The sequence below is a fragment of the Heloderma suspectum genome, chromosome 3, assembly GCF_057233095.1.
Source record: "Heloderma suspectum isolate Gila_16-S chromosome 3, 16-S_ref, whole genome shotgun sequence".
Classification (NCBI taxonomy): Eukaryota; Metazoa; Chordata; class Lepidosauria; order Squamata; family Helodermatidae; genus Heloderma; species Heloderma suspectum.
Window position 1 is genome coordinate 327,862,856 of NC_139460.1, and position 16,887 is coordinate 327,879,742.

Below are 16,887 nucleotides of genomic sequence, written 5' to 3' on the forward strand. Positions count from 1 at the left end.
CTGGCCCACAGTCACCCAGTGGGCTTCGTGGCCGAGTGGGGACTAGAACCCGGGTCTCCCAAGTCCCAGTCCAACACTCTCACCACTACGCCACACTGGCTGTCACACTACACTGGTTCTCAATGGAGGAAGGACCCAGCCTTGAGATCCCTGCTTGTGCTTTCTGCAGAATCTCATGGGGGAAGTTGGTGCCCCCCCCAATGGAGTATGGATGTATGAAACTCCATGAGGTGAGTTTTCCAGCTCCCTGATCCTGGGGAGAAAACTGCCCTTCCCTCCCCACCCCCAATGGAATTTTGCAGAAAGCTGCCATGTGAATTCGCTTGACGGACTGAGCCCAGGACTCGGACATGTTGCGTCTGCCATGGACTCGTGCCCTCTGTAGAACAAGGACGAGGGAGGCTGAGCCAAGCTGGGCATGAAATTCAGGCAGCAGAGCCGTCATCTGCTGTCAGCGAGCGTCCCTTTCTCTCCTGGTTTTAGTCACAGATGTCTATTCACAGGCAGAATCCGCTACCAAGGCTTTTGCTCGGCTCCTTCTGTTCTGCTGCTATTTTAGATGAGCTGAGAAGACCGCCGTGCTTTGCTCTCTTTGCATGGCTCACGCGGCTCCCTGGCTGCAGCACTTTCTCCCTTCAAAGCCGCTCTCAGATTGTGACTTGGAGTTGCCCTTTCCTCTCCTGCTGCGCAGCGTGACCTCCAGCAAAAGTCACACCCAGGGTCTACTTGCTAGCTGTAAGATTCTGGGCTCGGATTTTATGTATTTCTATAGATCAGGCATGGGGGATGAACACGTGGCCCTCCAGATGTTGTTGAGCCCGCTTAGCCAGCGATGAGGTATGACGGGAAACTGTAGTCCAACCACACGTTCCCTATCTCTGCGACAGGCAGGCAGGCTGGCTGCCTTTTGAATGGTTCCTTTCATCACTGATTCAAGAGCCTCCTAAACTCTCTTCCCTCTGGCCATTTTCCCTGTCTTTTTATACCATCTTCCCTTACACACAAGGCTTGCTGCACAGTGTTGAGCCCGAGTTTCCCCCACCTTCACACTGCATTTGACAGACATACTTACCAGCTATCTGCTAATTCAGCTTTGGATGGGCCAGCCTCCTCCTCTACATTTTTTTTAAGCACTGCATTATGTTGATTCATTCAACCTTTGTTTTTGCCTTAATTCATTCACTGATTACATCTTAAAAGGAAAGTTGGTTCAAAAAAACTTGGAAAACTGCTCTGGGTATGGGGAGAAGGTGGGTTTGTGAAGTCGCAGTTACCTGCCAATCAGAGCTGTCTCCAGCCGGCTTCTGCAGCAGAACTGGTATTGCTTGACCTCAGTCTTAGAGAGGAAAGATTTTAGTTGTACACAGCAAGGTGGTGAGTGCCCTTTGACAGCCATTTGTGTGCCCAAATAAAGTACAATTGTATGCAGTTTAAGCCATCCCACCCCCAACCCCTGCAGGCCTTGCACTCCTTCCCCTCCAACAGCCCTTGAACGTCGTCCACTAGAGCTTGATTCATTATTCTGCCTGACATGGTGGCCAAGCCCTCCATTTCCTTTTGGCTTGAGCTACGTGAAGAGAGGGCTCCCCCCCCCCCGCACCCCACTTTTCTGGCTTTTCTCACAGCCATTCTGGATGTCTTTCTTCATGGCTACATGCAGTGCAGCCCTACAAGACTGCCAGCACCGGGCAACCCAAGAATCCTACAGATTTTCTTGCTGAAACACCACTGTGACCAAACAAATTTTTATCTATCTATCTATCTATCTATCTATCTATCTATCTATCACCTGCTTTTCTTTGTAGAAACATGAAGTGTCTTATAGTAAAAATAGTACAATGCAATTATGTGTCAGCAGCAGAAGAAAAACAGCAGCAGCCATAATAATAAAATAGACATCAGCAGAAAAAGGGAATCCACACAAGTGAAAAGCAAGCAGAAGAAACTGAGCCTTCACCAAAGGCTCCTCTAACAAGGCAGTAGGGAATAGGCCATCAAGGTGGGGCTGGGAAGGTGGCCTGCCTTCCTGGGAGCTGGCATTATGCTGTCCTATGCATGGGTGGGGAAACATGTCTCTAAGCCTATACACACTTACCTGGGAGAAAGTCCCACTGGACTTATTGGGACGTATTTCTGAATAGAAGTGGACAGGATTGCACAGAAAGGCTATGATCCTATCGATACTTCCTTGGAAGCAAGTTTCAGTTGAAATGAGCGAGGCGTACTCTGAATACACATGCATGGGACTGGGATGCAAACGCTCAGTTATTGGGGATTTCCCAGGCTCTGCCTATGAGCACATGCTTCAGGGGATGCATTGCGGGCACCTTCTGAATCCCACGCATAGGTGTGCCTTGTGGTTCTTGGCCATCCCCTGCTCAGCCACACACTAGCCTCCTACCAGCTTGGTGTAATGTTTCTTCCCATTTCTTTTTTCTGCACTGCCACTTGCATGCTTAAGTGGGGGGCTAATCTGCTTAGGGAAACATGGCAAGGCATGAAATAGCTGTCAGCTCATCTCTGGCTTGCTGGAGAGCATCCATCTCTATTGTAGGCAGAGGATTAAGCCATCCTAGATGCCCCTGCAGCGGGAGAGGGATTATCCCGCAATTCCATTGACATTTAGAGATTTCCCCTGATTCAGGTGCTTCCCTGCCCCACAGATTTCTTTGACAGGACCAGACTCAGAGGAGCCCCTCAGGGCCCCATGTTTTGTCCCCTTCCAACCAGCTGGAACGTTTCCAGATGTGCACTCACACCCTCTTGGAGAGAGCAAAGCACTAGCACAGATGCTGTCAGGCTGACTTGGCATTTCTTAGCTAAAGGCAGCCGCAGAACCTCCACTTGCTGCTAGAAAAAGGCCTTGGTTCTGGTCCAGCCAACTCACACAGCACAACACACTTGCCAGGACAGTCACCCTGGCTCCACGCTTGTCAGGCTTGGGCACTCTGGTGTAGGCAGGCCACATGGCCTTCCCCCTTTGGTTTTGATAGACAGAGCAAACCCACCAGTGCATCCCTTTGCCTGGGCAAGGCCGCTTCCTCCACTCACTTCAGTATGGCAGCCCGAGGGAGTAAGATGTCCATGCAAGATCTCCATCCGATGAATGCCAAACATTTGTCCCAAAGTTCTGGTTGGTGGGTTTGGGGAGACCTCATGGAATAGTTTATCAAACTGTGAAGGGACACATCACGTGGGAGCTGCCAACCCCCCCTTTTCTGTCATCAAAATCATGACAATGGAAAGGAAGGAAACGTGGATGCGAGAGGGACCTCAGACAGATGGGGCCAAGTTTGGCCATTCTGAGCCCCAGGCGACACATCACGGGGAGATATATGGGCTCTCTTGTTCCATCTCCCCCCAACCCATTCTCTCCAGTAATGTGGAAAAAGTGATTTTGTCATTGTGTTACGGTTTCTTGTAAGTGGCAGCCAGAGAAATGGAGTGGAATGTGGGAAATGTTAACAGGGTGGTGTCATGTCACCTTTTATCCATCTCTCTCTCTCTCTCTCTCTCCCTCTCTCTCTCTCTCTCTCTCCCTCTCTCTCTCTCTCATAATGCTAGAACTCAGAACCATCCAATGAAACTGATTGGCTGAGATTCAGGTCAGACAAAACAATGCATTTCTTCACACAGTGCATAGTTAAACTGTGGAATTGAATGCCATAAAATACAGAGGTGGCCAGTAGTTTTGAGGGATCTAAAAGGAGATTAGACTAATTCATGGGAGATGAAGCCTTCAGTGGTCACTAGTCATGATGGCTGTCCATTACTTCCGGTGTCGGAGGCATCGCAGTGCCAGTTCTGGGGGGCGTGAGGGGGAGGGTGCCGTTGCACTCATGGGCTGCTGTGGGTGTCCCACAGGACATCTGCTTGGCCACTGTGGGAACCGGAGGCTGGACTAAACAGACCGGACATCCCCAACATGGCGCCGTCCAGATGTGTCGCCCTGTGGTTCCCATAATTCCCAGCCAGTATGGCCATATGGGAATTATGGGAGTTGCAAGGCTGTGATGGCCCTTCGGTCTGATCCAGCAGGGCTGTTCTGCTGCTTTGTATGTTCTTGACTTCATATAACCAGGGAGACGCAGGTTCGTCGCACTGACACGTCTGTCTCCCTGTGAGTTGTAAGTGGGGCCCAATGTTTTTGTATCTTCTCCCATGATGGCCGGGGACTGCAGATACACTCCTTGGAGGTTAGAGACTGGGAAGTGATAAGGCAGTGGGCGGTAAAGCATTAGCCAGACTCCTGTGTACTCTTAGGAGTACAAAGAAAAAACAGCAGCCCAAAACTACCCACACCCAAATCTCTAACAGGCAGCTCAAGTTATACATTCAGGATAAATTATACAAATAAAACCAATTGCCATTTTTTATATTGCAGAATTTACTTTAAGAACCTAAGAAGGGTCATGCTGGATCAGACCAAGGGTCCATCCAGTCCAGCATTCTGTTCACACAGCGGCCACCCAGCTGTCGACCAGGAACCCACAAGCAGGGCATGAGTGCAACAGCACCCTCCCACCCATGTTCCCCAGCAACTGGTGTACATAAACATGCTGCCTCTGGTACTGGAGGTAGCATAGAACCATCAGGACTAGTAGCCATTGAGAGCCTTCTCCTTCTAAAATCCACATTTTTATTTACTTGAATTTCTCTACCAACAAGTGAGGAAAAGGAGAATGAAGGCAGGGTTATGAACATTGTGAGTATTTAGTTATCTGTTCTTTCATTCGCTCACTCACTTATAGCATTTATTAGTCATCTTTCCAAATTCCCCAAAGGCCGCGTACAGAAATGTAGCATAAATGCATCTAATCCAGCAAAGGTGATCTGGAAGCAGAATCCATCTGCATTGCTGATATAGGGGCTGCATAGTGGCCAGATGCGTCTTCTGATGCAAACGAAGATTTGGATCTGACGCCACCAATTGATACATGATGCTTACTTGCCTGCAGCCTCAGCTGGATGGGGGCAGGGGAGGGGGGCAAAACTGTTAACAATTTAAAATAAGAATAAACTTAGAAGATTAAGGAACAGTGACATTTTTTAAACCATTGCAAAGCACCAAACAGCAGCATAAAAATTAACACATTTAAATGAATGCATTTAAAAGCAGCAGAATAAAATATTAAGGTGCCCCAGTGAATAGAAAAGTCTTAGCTTCCATTGGATAGTTGTGTAGTGTTGATGCCTGTTGGATATATTTGGGAAGGTTCTTCTACAAACTGGGAGGGAAAATGGGATAGGTAATCTGTGCATTTGGCAGTGGGGACAGGGAACAGTACTGCTGGGGTGAAAAGAGTTATTTAGGAGACCACAGCCCAGCACCCTAACTAACCTTGCCCAGTCCAGCTCCTGGCTTCTGATTTCACCAAGCGTATTTTTTGCAGTCTTAAGGGCTAGAAAATGGAAAAGGTAAAAGATGAGAATTCCTGATAATGGAATGCTCTGCCAGATTCATGGACCTCTTTCCAAAGGTTGGCCCTTGCTCAGTTATTTGAGGCTTGTCGCCGGATCGTCCCTAATCTGCTTGGTGTATTTTCTCTCCCAGTTGTCACGGATGAGACGCTGAGCTTCATCCAGAGAAGCCGCCGCCTCTTGGTTGTGCTGAGCCCAAACTATGTCCTTCAGGGCACGCAGGCTCTGCTGGAGCTCAAGGCTGGCCTTGAGAACATGGCTTCCAGGGGCACTATCAAGGTGATCCTTGTCCAGTACAAAGCCATCAAGAAGAGCAAGGTCAAAGAACTCCGGCAGGCCAAGGCTGCCCTCACTGTCATTAAATGGAAGGGCGAGAAGTCGGCTTACCCTAGGGGAAGGTTCTGGAAGCAGCTGCTGGTGGAGTTGCCTGTGAAGAACAGATCCAGGGGCTCTATGGATGAACATGATGTCTCGTTGCCTTCTCTGAGAAATATCTGAGGAAGGGGGAGTCTTGGAGGCCAGGCCAGGGCTAGGAAGAGAAACGGCTGGAATGAAGGGATTCCAGCTTGAGCACTGGAAGACACACCTGCCTCCCCTCCCCTAGATCTGAGCACGGCTTGCCTGGCCTTGTTTCTCAGGCACAATGTGTGCATTTCCCTGTGTTGTGCCCCACATTGGTAATCCACCCACAAAGCCAACATGTCTACTCAGCGAGGAGCAGGTGACCTTCCAGGAAGGAGGGAGCTGCTGGGGGCATGAGGTCTTGCACGCCCACTTGGGTGTAGGAGATCCAGAGCCCTACCTGGCAAGCAGGCCTCCTCTATGAGATCCACTGTGATATTTTTTCACTCTCTTGGGTCAGGTTAGGGCTTCCTCTGAACCCAAAACAGAACTGGGAGCCAGCCACTCCACTTCCAACCCCATGCTGCAAAGTAGGGGTTATTTGTGCTCACCATAATCCCAAAATGAAAGTAGGCAAAAAGTTGTTCTGATGGGGGTTGGAACCATGGGGGGGACATCTGTGTTGTGAGCAATGTTCAAAGAATAGAGCATCTGAGCAGCACTTAAGTGTCCAGAAGATTGACAAACAGTAGATGTAGCTGAAGCAAATGGATGCAGTGCATGCAGTATTACAAGCCAATCTAGAATACTCAAGATGAAGAAAAAAAGTGGGATTTTTTTTTGTCCTTTTCATGTGTTCTCCAAAAGTGTTGGTAATTTCAGGTCCATTTCTGAATCAAGCTCAGGGGAGTTGACCCATTACGAAATCTCTAGAATTCCACTCCCCGCATTTTGTTCCACCCTGTCCTCAGTCATCAATCCAGCTCTTCATACTGTTCTTCATTCCCAAGGGGTCACCCCATGAGATCCTGCCATTCCATTCACACCCAACCCTTACGCAGAGAAGACACTCAGGGACTTCACTTGGCAAGGAATGGTAGTTTATTACTGCAAAGCGATGAGGCTGAGATGCCGGCAAAGCTACCAGTTGCTCATCAGATTTAAGACAGCTGGAAAGAACCTTTTTGAAGAGCTTTCCTCCACTCCTTTTGTTGAGCCAGGCCCTTTGCATTGGTACCCATTAACTATGGTGCAAATGCACTCGTAAGATGTTTCTGGGGTAGTGGACAGGTGTGGGCAGTCCTTGGGGAGGTGAAGGATGCAACTCAGAAAGCACCTTTCAATCCCCTTGTGTGCTTGGGTGCTCGTAGAGGGTCCTGGACCAAATCCAGCTTCCTGAGTGATGCCATTGGCCCCCACCCCAGTTGCCCACCTCCACGTGGTGTGGATGAGCAGGAGTCATGGTGGTGGGGCTTGATACAAGGTTCCTAGCAGTATTGTTGCACATTGAACATCGCTCCTCCTTGCCCTCCCCTGCCCCCAGGCTGGGGAGGGAGGTGCTGTGTACCGCTCCAAAGCCCCAAAGCTTTCACTTGCCTTCTATTCTAGAGCATGGTAAGCAGTGTACAAAATGTTGGAGGTATCTCATTTTTATTCTACTGTTCAATATTATTTCTTATGCCAAGTCCATTTACACTGTCTAGAGAATAAAACCGAGGCTCACAGGCCTACAGGCAGCTCCTAGGCTGTTTGTACTGACCTGGGATAACAGGCCATGACATCGCTCTGACCTGTTGCCCGTACAATGGGCAGATCAGCAAATGAACCAGCTTGAGAGTGGAAGGACACTGCGCCCTCCCCAGATAAGTGTCTGAATAGCACCCTATAGAAAAATAGTAGTGTGTGCATGCCAGGACATAGGCCGCAAAGGGTAGGGCGGAAATACACAAGTGGAATTTGTGGGTTGAGCTGTAATGTCTGGATAATGTGTGCGGTGTCCTTGGATGGACCAGAGATTTAAACCTGGGCCATGAAGTCTAACCCTAATCCACAGTCCACTGCCTGCTACCCGCCAGTCCACACACCTTCTGATGTTATGATGAGTACATCCACTTTCTTAAGGACTTGTGTGCCTGCAGGACAGCAGCACCACGAGGTGCCTTGGCCCCTCTGGTGCAGGCATCTGAGCATCTTGGGTGTCCTTGGTTTCTGCCAGTGCCATTCAACTTGCTGCCCCACCTGCTGCCATTTACCATCCCACATCAAATGCTGAGGTCTCTGTTCTCCTTAACCGAGACACAGTCGCCCCCTTTAGAAGCGTTGCTTCTGCACTGTATCCCGAGCATGCAGTTGGGTCATGTGGAAGCCCTGCATGCGCGAAGGCTCTCTCCCTCCAGATGTTTGAGTTGTGCCTGCAGATGCCCAGGTGGAGCTAATCAGCAAGCGTGACTTGGGGGGTGGGGCTAGCTGGCTCAGCCCCACCCGCACATTGATGGCACATGGGGGAGCAGTGCTTCCGAAGGGGGCCAGTACAGAAGTTGAGACTGACCATTGTCTCAAGGTCATGGATTCATGCTCTTTTTGTTTGTTTGGTCAACATGGGACCAGTTTTCTCTCCACTCCACTCCCCCTTCATGTATTTTCTTGTACTATCTGACGAGACATTTTAATTTTTTGTTTTGAATTTCAATAAAACGCTTGTTTTGATATTTTCTCTTACTGTGTTTCAGTTCCTTCTCCATTTCTCATGCAGCATGTGTGTGTTTTATCCCACTGTTCATTCCTTCTCCAAAATAGTGGCCGCCATAAACCATGCCCTGGGACCTTTCCTGTACGAACCCCGTGGAAAGGAATGGGAGCTGGGTCAGAGCACACCTCTGTGGGCATGTGTTGGTCTTAAATCATTAGTTTTAAATGAAGGGTGGGCCCCTGGGCCTAATCCGGCCCACGGTGGCTGCCCATCCAGCCTGCAGAGGCCTGGGCTCCTCTGCGGGCCCTTCCCCCTCCCCACACCCCACCCACTGCCCTGGGGGTTACCTGGGGCTTTGGGAGAAGATTGCAGGTAACAAGGAGTTCCCCCAGTAAAGCAGTGGCTGCACTCTCATCCAGCATTTGCAGGATGAGCGACGCCCACTCCCCCAGCGCGGCCAAGAGGCCCAGCACGGGCCAGACAAGTGCACGGCCGGCTTTGCTTGCCTTTGCCTTCTCTGGCCAGGTCAGCCTCATTTCCCCCATGTTCTCTGCCCAATAAGACAAAGGGGGGCTCACAGAGCCCCCCCCCCCGCAGCCAAGATGGCAGGTGGATGATCCATCTGTAGGGGCAGCTTTGCTATGCATGGGCCTTTCCCAGTGGGCATCGGCTGAGGAACAAATGACGTCGGCGCACGGCGGCACTCTTGATGTCATTCGGCCCATGGAGGGCTGGGTGGAGGGTCACCCGCCTCCCCAGATGTTATTGCCCACCCCTGTTTTAAATGGCAGTCAGGGGCTGTAACTACCTCAGGCGTCCTTGGTCCAGCTTGCCCACTTACTGGGCCAATAGTGCCCATCATGGTAGGCCTGCAACCCTCCCCTCCACCTTGCATAAGGAGCCAAGGAAAGCAGGTGCTTCTTGCAGGCAGGAAGACCCAGTGGATCTGGGCCCCTCCTCATTTTGCGCAAATGGGATCTCTCCGTAGGCAGCCCTGCCTTCTGTGATACGTTGCCCGTGTGACTGAGGGCTCGCGCCAGATAAGTGGGTATGGGATTGCAGCCAGAGATTGGATCGTTTTAACAACAGCATGCACCCAGACACAGTAACACTTCAGTAACCACCTCTTGGCTTCCCATCGACCCATATCAAATTGTTTAGGGCCAGTCAAAACGCCACAGAAATATCTTGTTGCCTCTTGGCAAACTTGCCTCAGAAAAGAACAAAACCTCCCACAATTTACCTCAGAAGGTGGAACTGCATCAGGGCTCTTCTGCCTTCCCTTTGCAGTGGTTCAAGGAGCGCCATAGCTGTTGGTGTTGGCATTGGCCGTTGGGCTAGCATACCTGGGCAGCCACACGCATCTCGAGGACAGAGCTGTGTTTCTCCATCTGAGCCGCACGAGGCACCCGCAGAGATTCCTAGGGGCCAAGCACAGCAAAGCACCATGGAGTCCAGCCTGCTGCCCAAAGGTAGAGGGCTCTTCCCAGCTTCCTGCCACACATCAGCTAAGGAGGATCTCCAAGGCTTTGTGTGCCCCACGGAGAGCACTCATGCTGGAAGATGTGCTGATACATCAAAGGCTTCATATTGTAGACAAGCGAGGAAAGCCACAATTTTGGCAGGGAAAAGCAAAACCCAGAATAATCACTGGTCAGTCTGATGTTGCTAAAAAATCTTGTCTGGTCCCAAGTGTGGCAAGACTGATGCACTAAGGCCTAGTTGTCACCAAGCTGCTCCCCCTGTGTCTGGCCAGGCTGCTTCAGACAGCAATGGAGGCTCAAGCAACTGAACACTCCTCCATGCAAAACCATTTTTTTACATAAATAAATCTGCACATCAAGAGCTAGGGTGTTAGGGGGAAAGGTTCTAGCACAGTCTTCTCCCTGATATGCTAGTTGTCTATGTGCAGGAAATGTATGTGGTGGCAGAGTCACTCCATCGTGAGCTGCAGTCTGTAGTGGTACAGCCCTGCCACAGATGGACTAATGCCTCAGGAGCTGTGTCAAAACCCTGCCAAGCAAACAGATGTAGAAGCCAATGTACGGATGGAGAGTCTTCTCTAAGGCAGCTATAAGAGCTGGAAGGGGGGGATGAGTGACTACAGGCCGATGCAATAGCAACTGCTTTCTCCCATCCTTCCAGCCCTGCCTGCTGCCGTCCATCCACACACCCATGGAAATGTATTCAGCTCCTGTATGCTTCTATGCGTGATCTAAAATGGAACTCTGGATTTAGAAGAACATCAGAAGTCCCCTCTGGCTCAGACCAATGGCCCATCTGGTAGCCCAGTATTTGGTTTCCTACAGTGGCGAAACAGCTGCCTCTGGGAGGCACACAAGCAGGACATGAGTGCAACACCACCCTCCTGCCCATGTTCCCCAGCAACTGGTGTACATAGGCTCACTGCCTCTGATACCAGAGGTAATCTATAGCCATCATGGCTAGTAACCATCAATAGACATATCCCCCATGAATTTGTCTAATCCCCTTTTAAAACTATCCAAGTACTGACTTCCGTAGTTTAACCATGTGCTGTGTCCTTCATTTCTATCTGTCCTTACTCTCCCACCAATCAGCTTCATGGGATGACCCCTTTCGGTCCTAATTTTATGAGAAACATGAGATACCCAGTTGCTCCACACCAAGCATAATTTCATATGTCTCCATCATGTGTCTCCCCTGCCCCACTTGCCTTTTTTGGAAACATGAATCCCAGACTTTGTAAGCTTTCCTCATAGCAGAAGGGCAACCACCAGCCCATCTCCAACCGTTGCTCAAAGCCCAAACTTTCCTTCTTTTTAAACAAGTAATATGAAAATACAGATTTTGAAATACTGTCATCGGATTCTGAATTCCCTGACATCTACAGTCTCGGTGGGAAACCCTGGATGGGATGGCATCTCCCCCGTCTTAGCTCAGGGAGAGTCACTGCCACAAGCTTTTCCACTGAGTGGTACGTGGCCAGCAGAAGGCTTAGAAACAGAAGCTGCCCCCAGCCTAGCCGTACTGCATGCCTTTTCGGAATATAGGCTCTGGACAGGAGGGGGAGTGAGAGAGAAGTGAAGGGAGCGAGAAGGAGAGCAGAGATGGTCAGTGGCTCATGTGAGAGCTGATCAAGCCAAGCAGTGATTGCAGTCGATCTTCTGGATATCCTGGAAGGCAGCTTGAGCGGCTAAGCAGGTGAGGCTGTGGCAGGCGCCAGGAGCAACATGCGAGAAGAGAAGCACCTCAGGGCCAGCCTTACCCTGAGGCAGAGTGAGGTGACCATCTCAGGTGCCAGATCCTTTGGAACAAGGAGTGGCAGGGAGCTGGGCTGTGCATGTGCCTCATGGCCTGGCAGGAGCCCCCTAAGCTAGCCTGCTGCCCTTGGGTGTGGTGGAGGTGGCTATCCTGTTCCCCCTGTTGAACTGCCCATCTGGTTGGCTTCTGTGCATGGAAGAAAGAGTGAGGGAGCCAAATTCCCTCGAGCAGCAAAATGCCAGGGGCCAGCCCTGCCCCAGCGCCATCAACTCTTTCCTGGCCGAGTTTGCGCAAGCAGCAGATGAGCTGTTACAGGCAGCCACCAATGCATCACCAAAGAAGAGGACAAAAGGGGACACAGGTTTACTAACAAATGTTCCTAATTAATATGTATGGCAGCAAATTTAGAAAGTGCTATATTTCAAATAGAAATTCATCGCAGCTCCCCTAGTGGGGAAGAACATGACCCGGTGAGCCATGGGGCTGCCCAGTGCCCACTACTGATGGGGCCCCTCGAGGCCCCTGCTCCGCTCCCTTCTTACGGTTCTTTGTCTTGGACAGAGCGGCCCTTCCAATATAGAGAGACCTTCAAACAGAGAATCGTCCTGACAGCCCTTCAAATGGAGGGCTGTCCTCTGTAAGATAGGACACATGGCCATCCTGTGTAGTCAACCTATGTCTGACTTGTGCCACTTCGGACTATGGATGGGAGAAGCAGCCATTTTTGAGTTTGACTCAGTTCTCCGAGAATCACTTTGGAGCCCTTTTGGCTCACTTCTGTTTTCGTTTTTGACCTGCTTTTGGCTCATTCGAATAGGAAAAGTTCATTTCTGTGTGTATTTTTCAAAAGTGTGCACTTCTTCCATATTGACTAAAGTGTGAAAATGCATGTGGGTTTTTTTTTTTTTTAATTCATTTGAAAGTGCACTTTTTATTCTTAAAGGCATTTTTCGAATACGATTGCATGGTCGGAAACCTGTGAATATATTTGGAGAACCTGTGTTCCCATTCATGCTTAGGGTTGTGAACAGGGCATTTTCGAGGGATTTGTGAACTGAGATGAAATTTTCATACATCTCTACTTCAGACTGGAGGGAGAGACTTATATGATGGCATGCTCCTCCATCAATCAACCGATCAGTCGGTCAGTCAGTCAATCCCCTGCCCACAGAGAATGAGCATGTCAAGGAGAGCTAGGCTAGAACCCTTCTCTTTGACATCTGTTTTTGTGTGTGCAGGGATAGGTTTGCTTTCCATTGCTTTGGTATGGATGAAGGAACATCCGGTCGGGTGGAGCACAGTTGGAACAGATTCATCTCCTCCCCTGCAAGGCCTAGTGCCACAACCAGCGGGAGACAAGAGTGCTGTGTGTCTGAACAGACCCTGCTGGGGGCAGGGCAGGGCAGGGGCAAGGAGGCGCCACAGCTGGAAGGAGACAGAGCCGCAGCTGTGTGACAAGGCGGCCCACTGAAATGCCATGCCCTTGTGTGACCTTGCCTGAGGGGCTCACTGCTCAGTGGTAGAGCACAGGCTTTGCATGCACCAAGTTCCAGAATCTCCAGTAAAAAGAGACCTTCAGGGAGCAGACTGGGGAAAACATCTTTGCGAGACCCTAGAGAACCACTCCAGTCAGCATAGACAATACTGGATGAGGCGGACTGAGGATCTGTCAGAGCACAAGGCTGCTCCATGTTTTCAGAATGGCTTCGCAACCACCACTAAGGGAGAGGAAGCAGCAGCACGAATCCTGGGCAGTCCCTTGTGCCACAAAGAAAGGCGTGGACCACAACCGTTTCCTGATTTGGCCACCATCACCAGAGACTCTGCAGCCCCCTTTGCAGGGCACTGAGAGCCACAACATTAGGGTGCCACAGGTGTCCTCCTTTACAGAGGGCTGTCCTCTATTTTGAAAGTGTCCTATGTTGGAAGGACTGTCCAGGCCAAGTCCAGTTTAAAGGTAAAGAGCCACCAGAAAAGAGCTGGACCTTGAAGCTGCCCATCCACAGCACCTGGACAGCAGACTGAGCAGACAGACACACAACTCACCTGGTCACAGGCTTCCCACAATGGCGAGAGGCATTCTATTCCTGTTTAAATTATAGTTATTATTTCTACATTTGCATCTGTACATATAAATTTGTATATGCAAATGTGATGCAAGATAGGGTCCTCTTTTGGGGGTTGCACTTTCTTGCCCTGCACAACATGACGTCCTCCACATTGACGGATTCGGTAGACACAACAAAGACGGCGTCTGGTGGCACATTAAAGATGGAGAAATCAATCAGGGCACAAGCCTTTGTGGACTAGAATCCACCTCATGAGATGCATGAAGAGTGTTATCTGGCCTTGACGTGGGGGGTGGGAGGGGGAGGGATTGTTCAGCCGTCTCTGATTGCCCTTCTCTGTATTCCCCCGTAGATATGATGGAAGCCATCTTTGACTTCATCCAGAGGAGCCGGAAGATGATCGTTGTCCTGAGTCCTGACTATTTGCTGGAGAAAAGCGTCAGCATGCTGGAATTCAAGCTGGGGCTCCTGTGTCAGAAAAACATTGCCACCAAACTCGTGGTGGTGGAATACCGGCCGCTCCAGCGGGCCCACCCCAACATCCAGCAGCTGAAGGAATCCGTTGCCTTTGTGGCATGGAGGGGGGAAACGTCCAAGCGCCTAGGCTCCAAGTTCTGGAAGGCTTTGCGCCTCGCCTTGCCGCTGCGGAGCTTGAGCGCCACGGGGAGTTCCGCTTGGAATGAAAGCTGCTCTTCGCACTCCGACGTGAGCTTGGACCACGTCCAGAAGAAGAGGGGCCGCTTGAAAGGGCCAGCTGAAGGGCAGAGCTCCAGGCTGGGAGGCATCCCCATTCAAAGAGGGCTTGCCCCGCTGCCCAGGTTAAAGGCCAAAGAACACACTGCCAAGCCTTTCCTGGCCTGCCGGTGCTGCGTGGCATACTGCAATGAAAGCCACAAACCCGGCAGCCACAGCCACGCAGTGGCCAAAACCAAGCGGGAGACACAGCTCCTCAGGCCGCTCGCAGGAGAGTCCACAGCTGTGCTCAGGCGCCCAAATGAGGAGAAGCCCCAGGCTCCGGCGTCACACATGCCAACCCTTAGCCTCCACCATTATGCAGACTTGTCAAACAACAATGACTTTTATGTTCTCTAGCCGACTGCTGGCACATCCCTCTCACAACCCCTGGATTTTAGATGGAGGGCAAGATGGTCTCCCCTCCAGTGGAGAGCCAGAAGCTCTTGAAATAAGGGAGCCAATGGAATGATGCAGTGCTTTATAGGGAGGCATGTTTGCTTGAGCATGATGGTGGGATCGTATGGGAGACTCCCCTAGGTTGTAGGACTGCCGGCGCCATAGGACTTCCTGGAGCAACAGATCCCCCCACCCAAGCAAGCAGATATTTCACTTGTCCTGAAATTAGGTACATTTCATAACAGTCACTGGCGAAGGTAAGCTCGCTTGCAGTAGATGGGGTGCATTAGCTTAAGGAGGCATTTGCAGGGTGCCTAGTTCCACAAAAGCAGGATAATATCACGGGAGATCAGGAAGCTTGCACAGAGCAGCCTTCCACAAGCTGGTGCCCTCCAGATGTGTCGGACTTGGCCATGCCGGCTGGCAATGATGGGAGTTTCAGTCCAACCCATCTGGAGGGCACCAGATTCAGGAAGTCTGCTATAGAGGAATGAGAGACCACTGAAAGTCTGAGTTGCAGCTAAAGGACCACAGAGAACTGTCAGCATACGTCCTATCCGATAGCATCTGACCATGGCACCCTCTTTTGCATTTCTACTTTAAATTAAGTTGTCTCGCATTAAGCAAGGTCTCTATCAGAAAAGAAAACAACAGCAACCCACAACCCATTATTTTAGTGACAAAGAAATCCAAAAATGCTGTTTTTTATTTTAAATAAATAAATAAAAATATTCTGGGGGTTGGTGATGTTCATTCGGGAAAACATTTCAGACTTTTGCTTTGGCACTGTTCCCATACTAAAGACATTTTGGTAAATAATTAAAGTAACACATTTTTTTCCTTTTAAGTGGATGGACTTTTGAAGAAAAAATGGCAAGACATTTGCATCAAAGTTGTTTGAAATTAAAGTTTCATTTCTGTGAATGGTTTAAAAGCATCTCTGCTCAAGGACTGCCTTTATTGCATGGTGTCTTAAACTTGGTTCTCCCCTGGACATGTGTCGGTTCATCATTGGGGGCATTGGCAACAGCAGGACCCACTTTCATTCCAGAAAGTCCTCCCCCACCCCATACTCCCCTCGCCAGGGAGCGGGGAGCAGCGGGCAAGCCACATCAAGAGGCTTGTGTGCAGGGGAGTGGCGTTGGCTATGAGCTAACTCTCCTGGTTAGACTCAGAAGAGAAAAAGACAAGCTACCTCCCCACAAACTCAGTTTATTCCAAGCCTAAGCCACATCGCACCCCTCTGCATTCCCTTAGGAGTAAACAAGGTGTAGGAATGGCTGCATCTGTCAGTTTCACTTACTCCTACATTCAATTTTTTACCCATCTCAAGTTCTTTCCACCCTTTTTAGGAAGAAATTTGCAGATTTTGGTAAGTTCTTCTCGAACACTGACCCAACTGAAATTCACCCCCTCTGCACTGGCCAAATTCAATGGGTACAGCTATTCCCAACATAAAGAGAGCCAATGAGAAGAGAGGACTGATGACTGCGCCTCTCTCTGTAGAGGAAAAGAAGCCAGAGACCTCTTAGGGTCCCTCTGAGGCGGGACAGTCACTGCAGATGCAGCTGGACAGCTTAAGTTGCTGGTTGAGATGACTCCCCTGTTTGTCACCTGGTTGCTTTTCACATGGAGCCCCAAAGTCTTGCAGGATCCCTGGCCGTTGGCCTACCTTTGAATATATTTTTGACTTCTTCTCTGAATCCTCTGGGGGGAAAACATGACACCTTTGTCAAATGGGGTGAACTGGCCCGAATCTAACCCAACCCTCTGCTCTTGGCACGCAGCAGGCAATTCATCTAGATTCAGTCTATTCCAGCAGAAAAGCAGCCAAGGCACGAGGCACTGGGAGATGCCGGATGAGGCTCTTGAGGAGGGAGGCGTGGGCGCCAAAGCGCCATAGGGCACTCTCGGCCACGAAGCTCTCCTGCACGAGGCCCCAGAGGCAGCGTGCCGCTCCGTCCCAGTTCCTGGGGAGCGCGAGTGGCAGGG

The 16,887-nt window shown here is 50.3% G+C and overlaps 1 protein-coding gene across 4 annotated transcripts in view; it reads left to right on the forward strand.

The window, feature by feature from the left end:
* Positions 1–15,886, forward strand: part of IL1RAP (interleukin 1 receptor accessory protein) — an 89,707-nt gene extending 73,821 nt beyond the window's left edge. For 2 of the 4 annotated variants that reach the window (XM_084847809.1, XM_084847810.1), the window contains one exon: positions 14,117–15,886. In XM_084847809.1, the coding sequence (XP_084703935.1) occupies positions 14,117–14,856 (740 nt within the window). In that variant the 3' untranslated portion in view covers positions 14,857–15,886. Of the gene's footprint in view, positions 1–5,554; positions 8,481–14,116 lie in introns of those variants that run through there. The other 2 variants (XM_084847811.1, XM_084847812.1) reach the window with 1 other exon arrangement.
* The last annotated feature ends 1,001 nt before the right edge of the window (positions 15,887–16,887 follow it).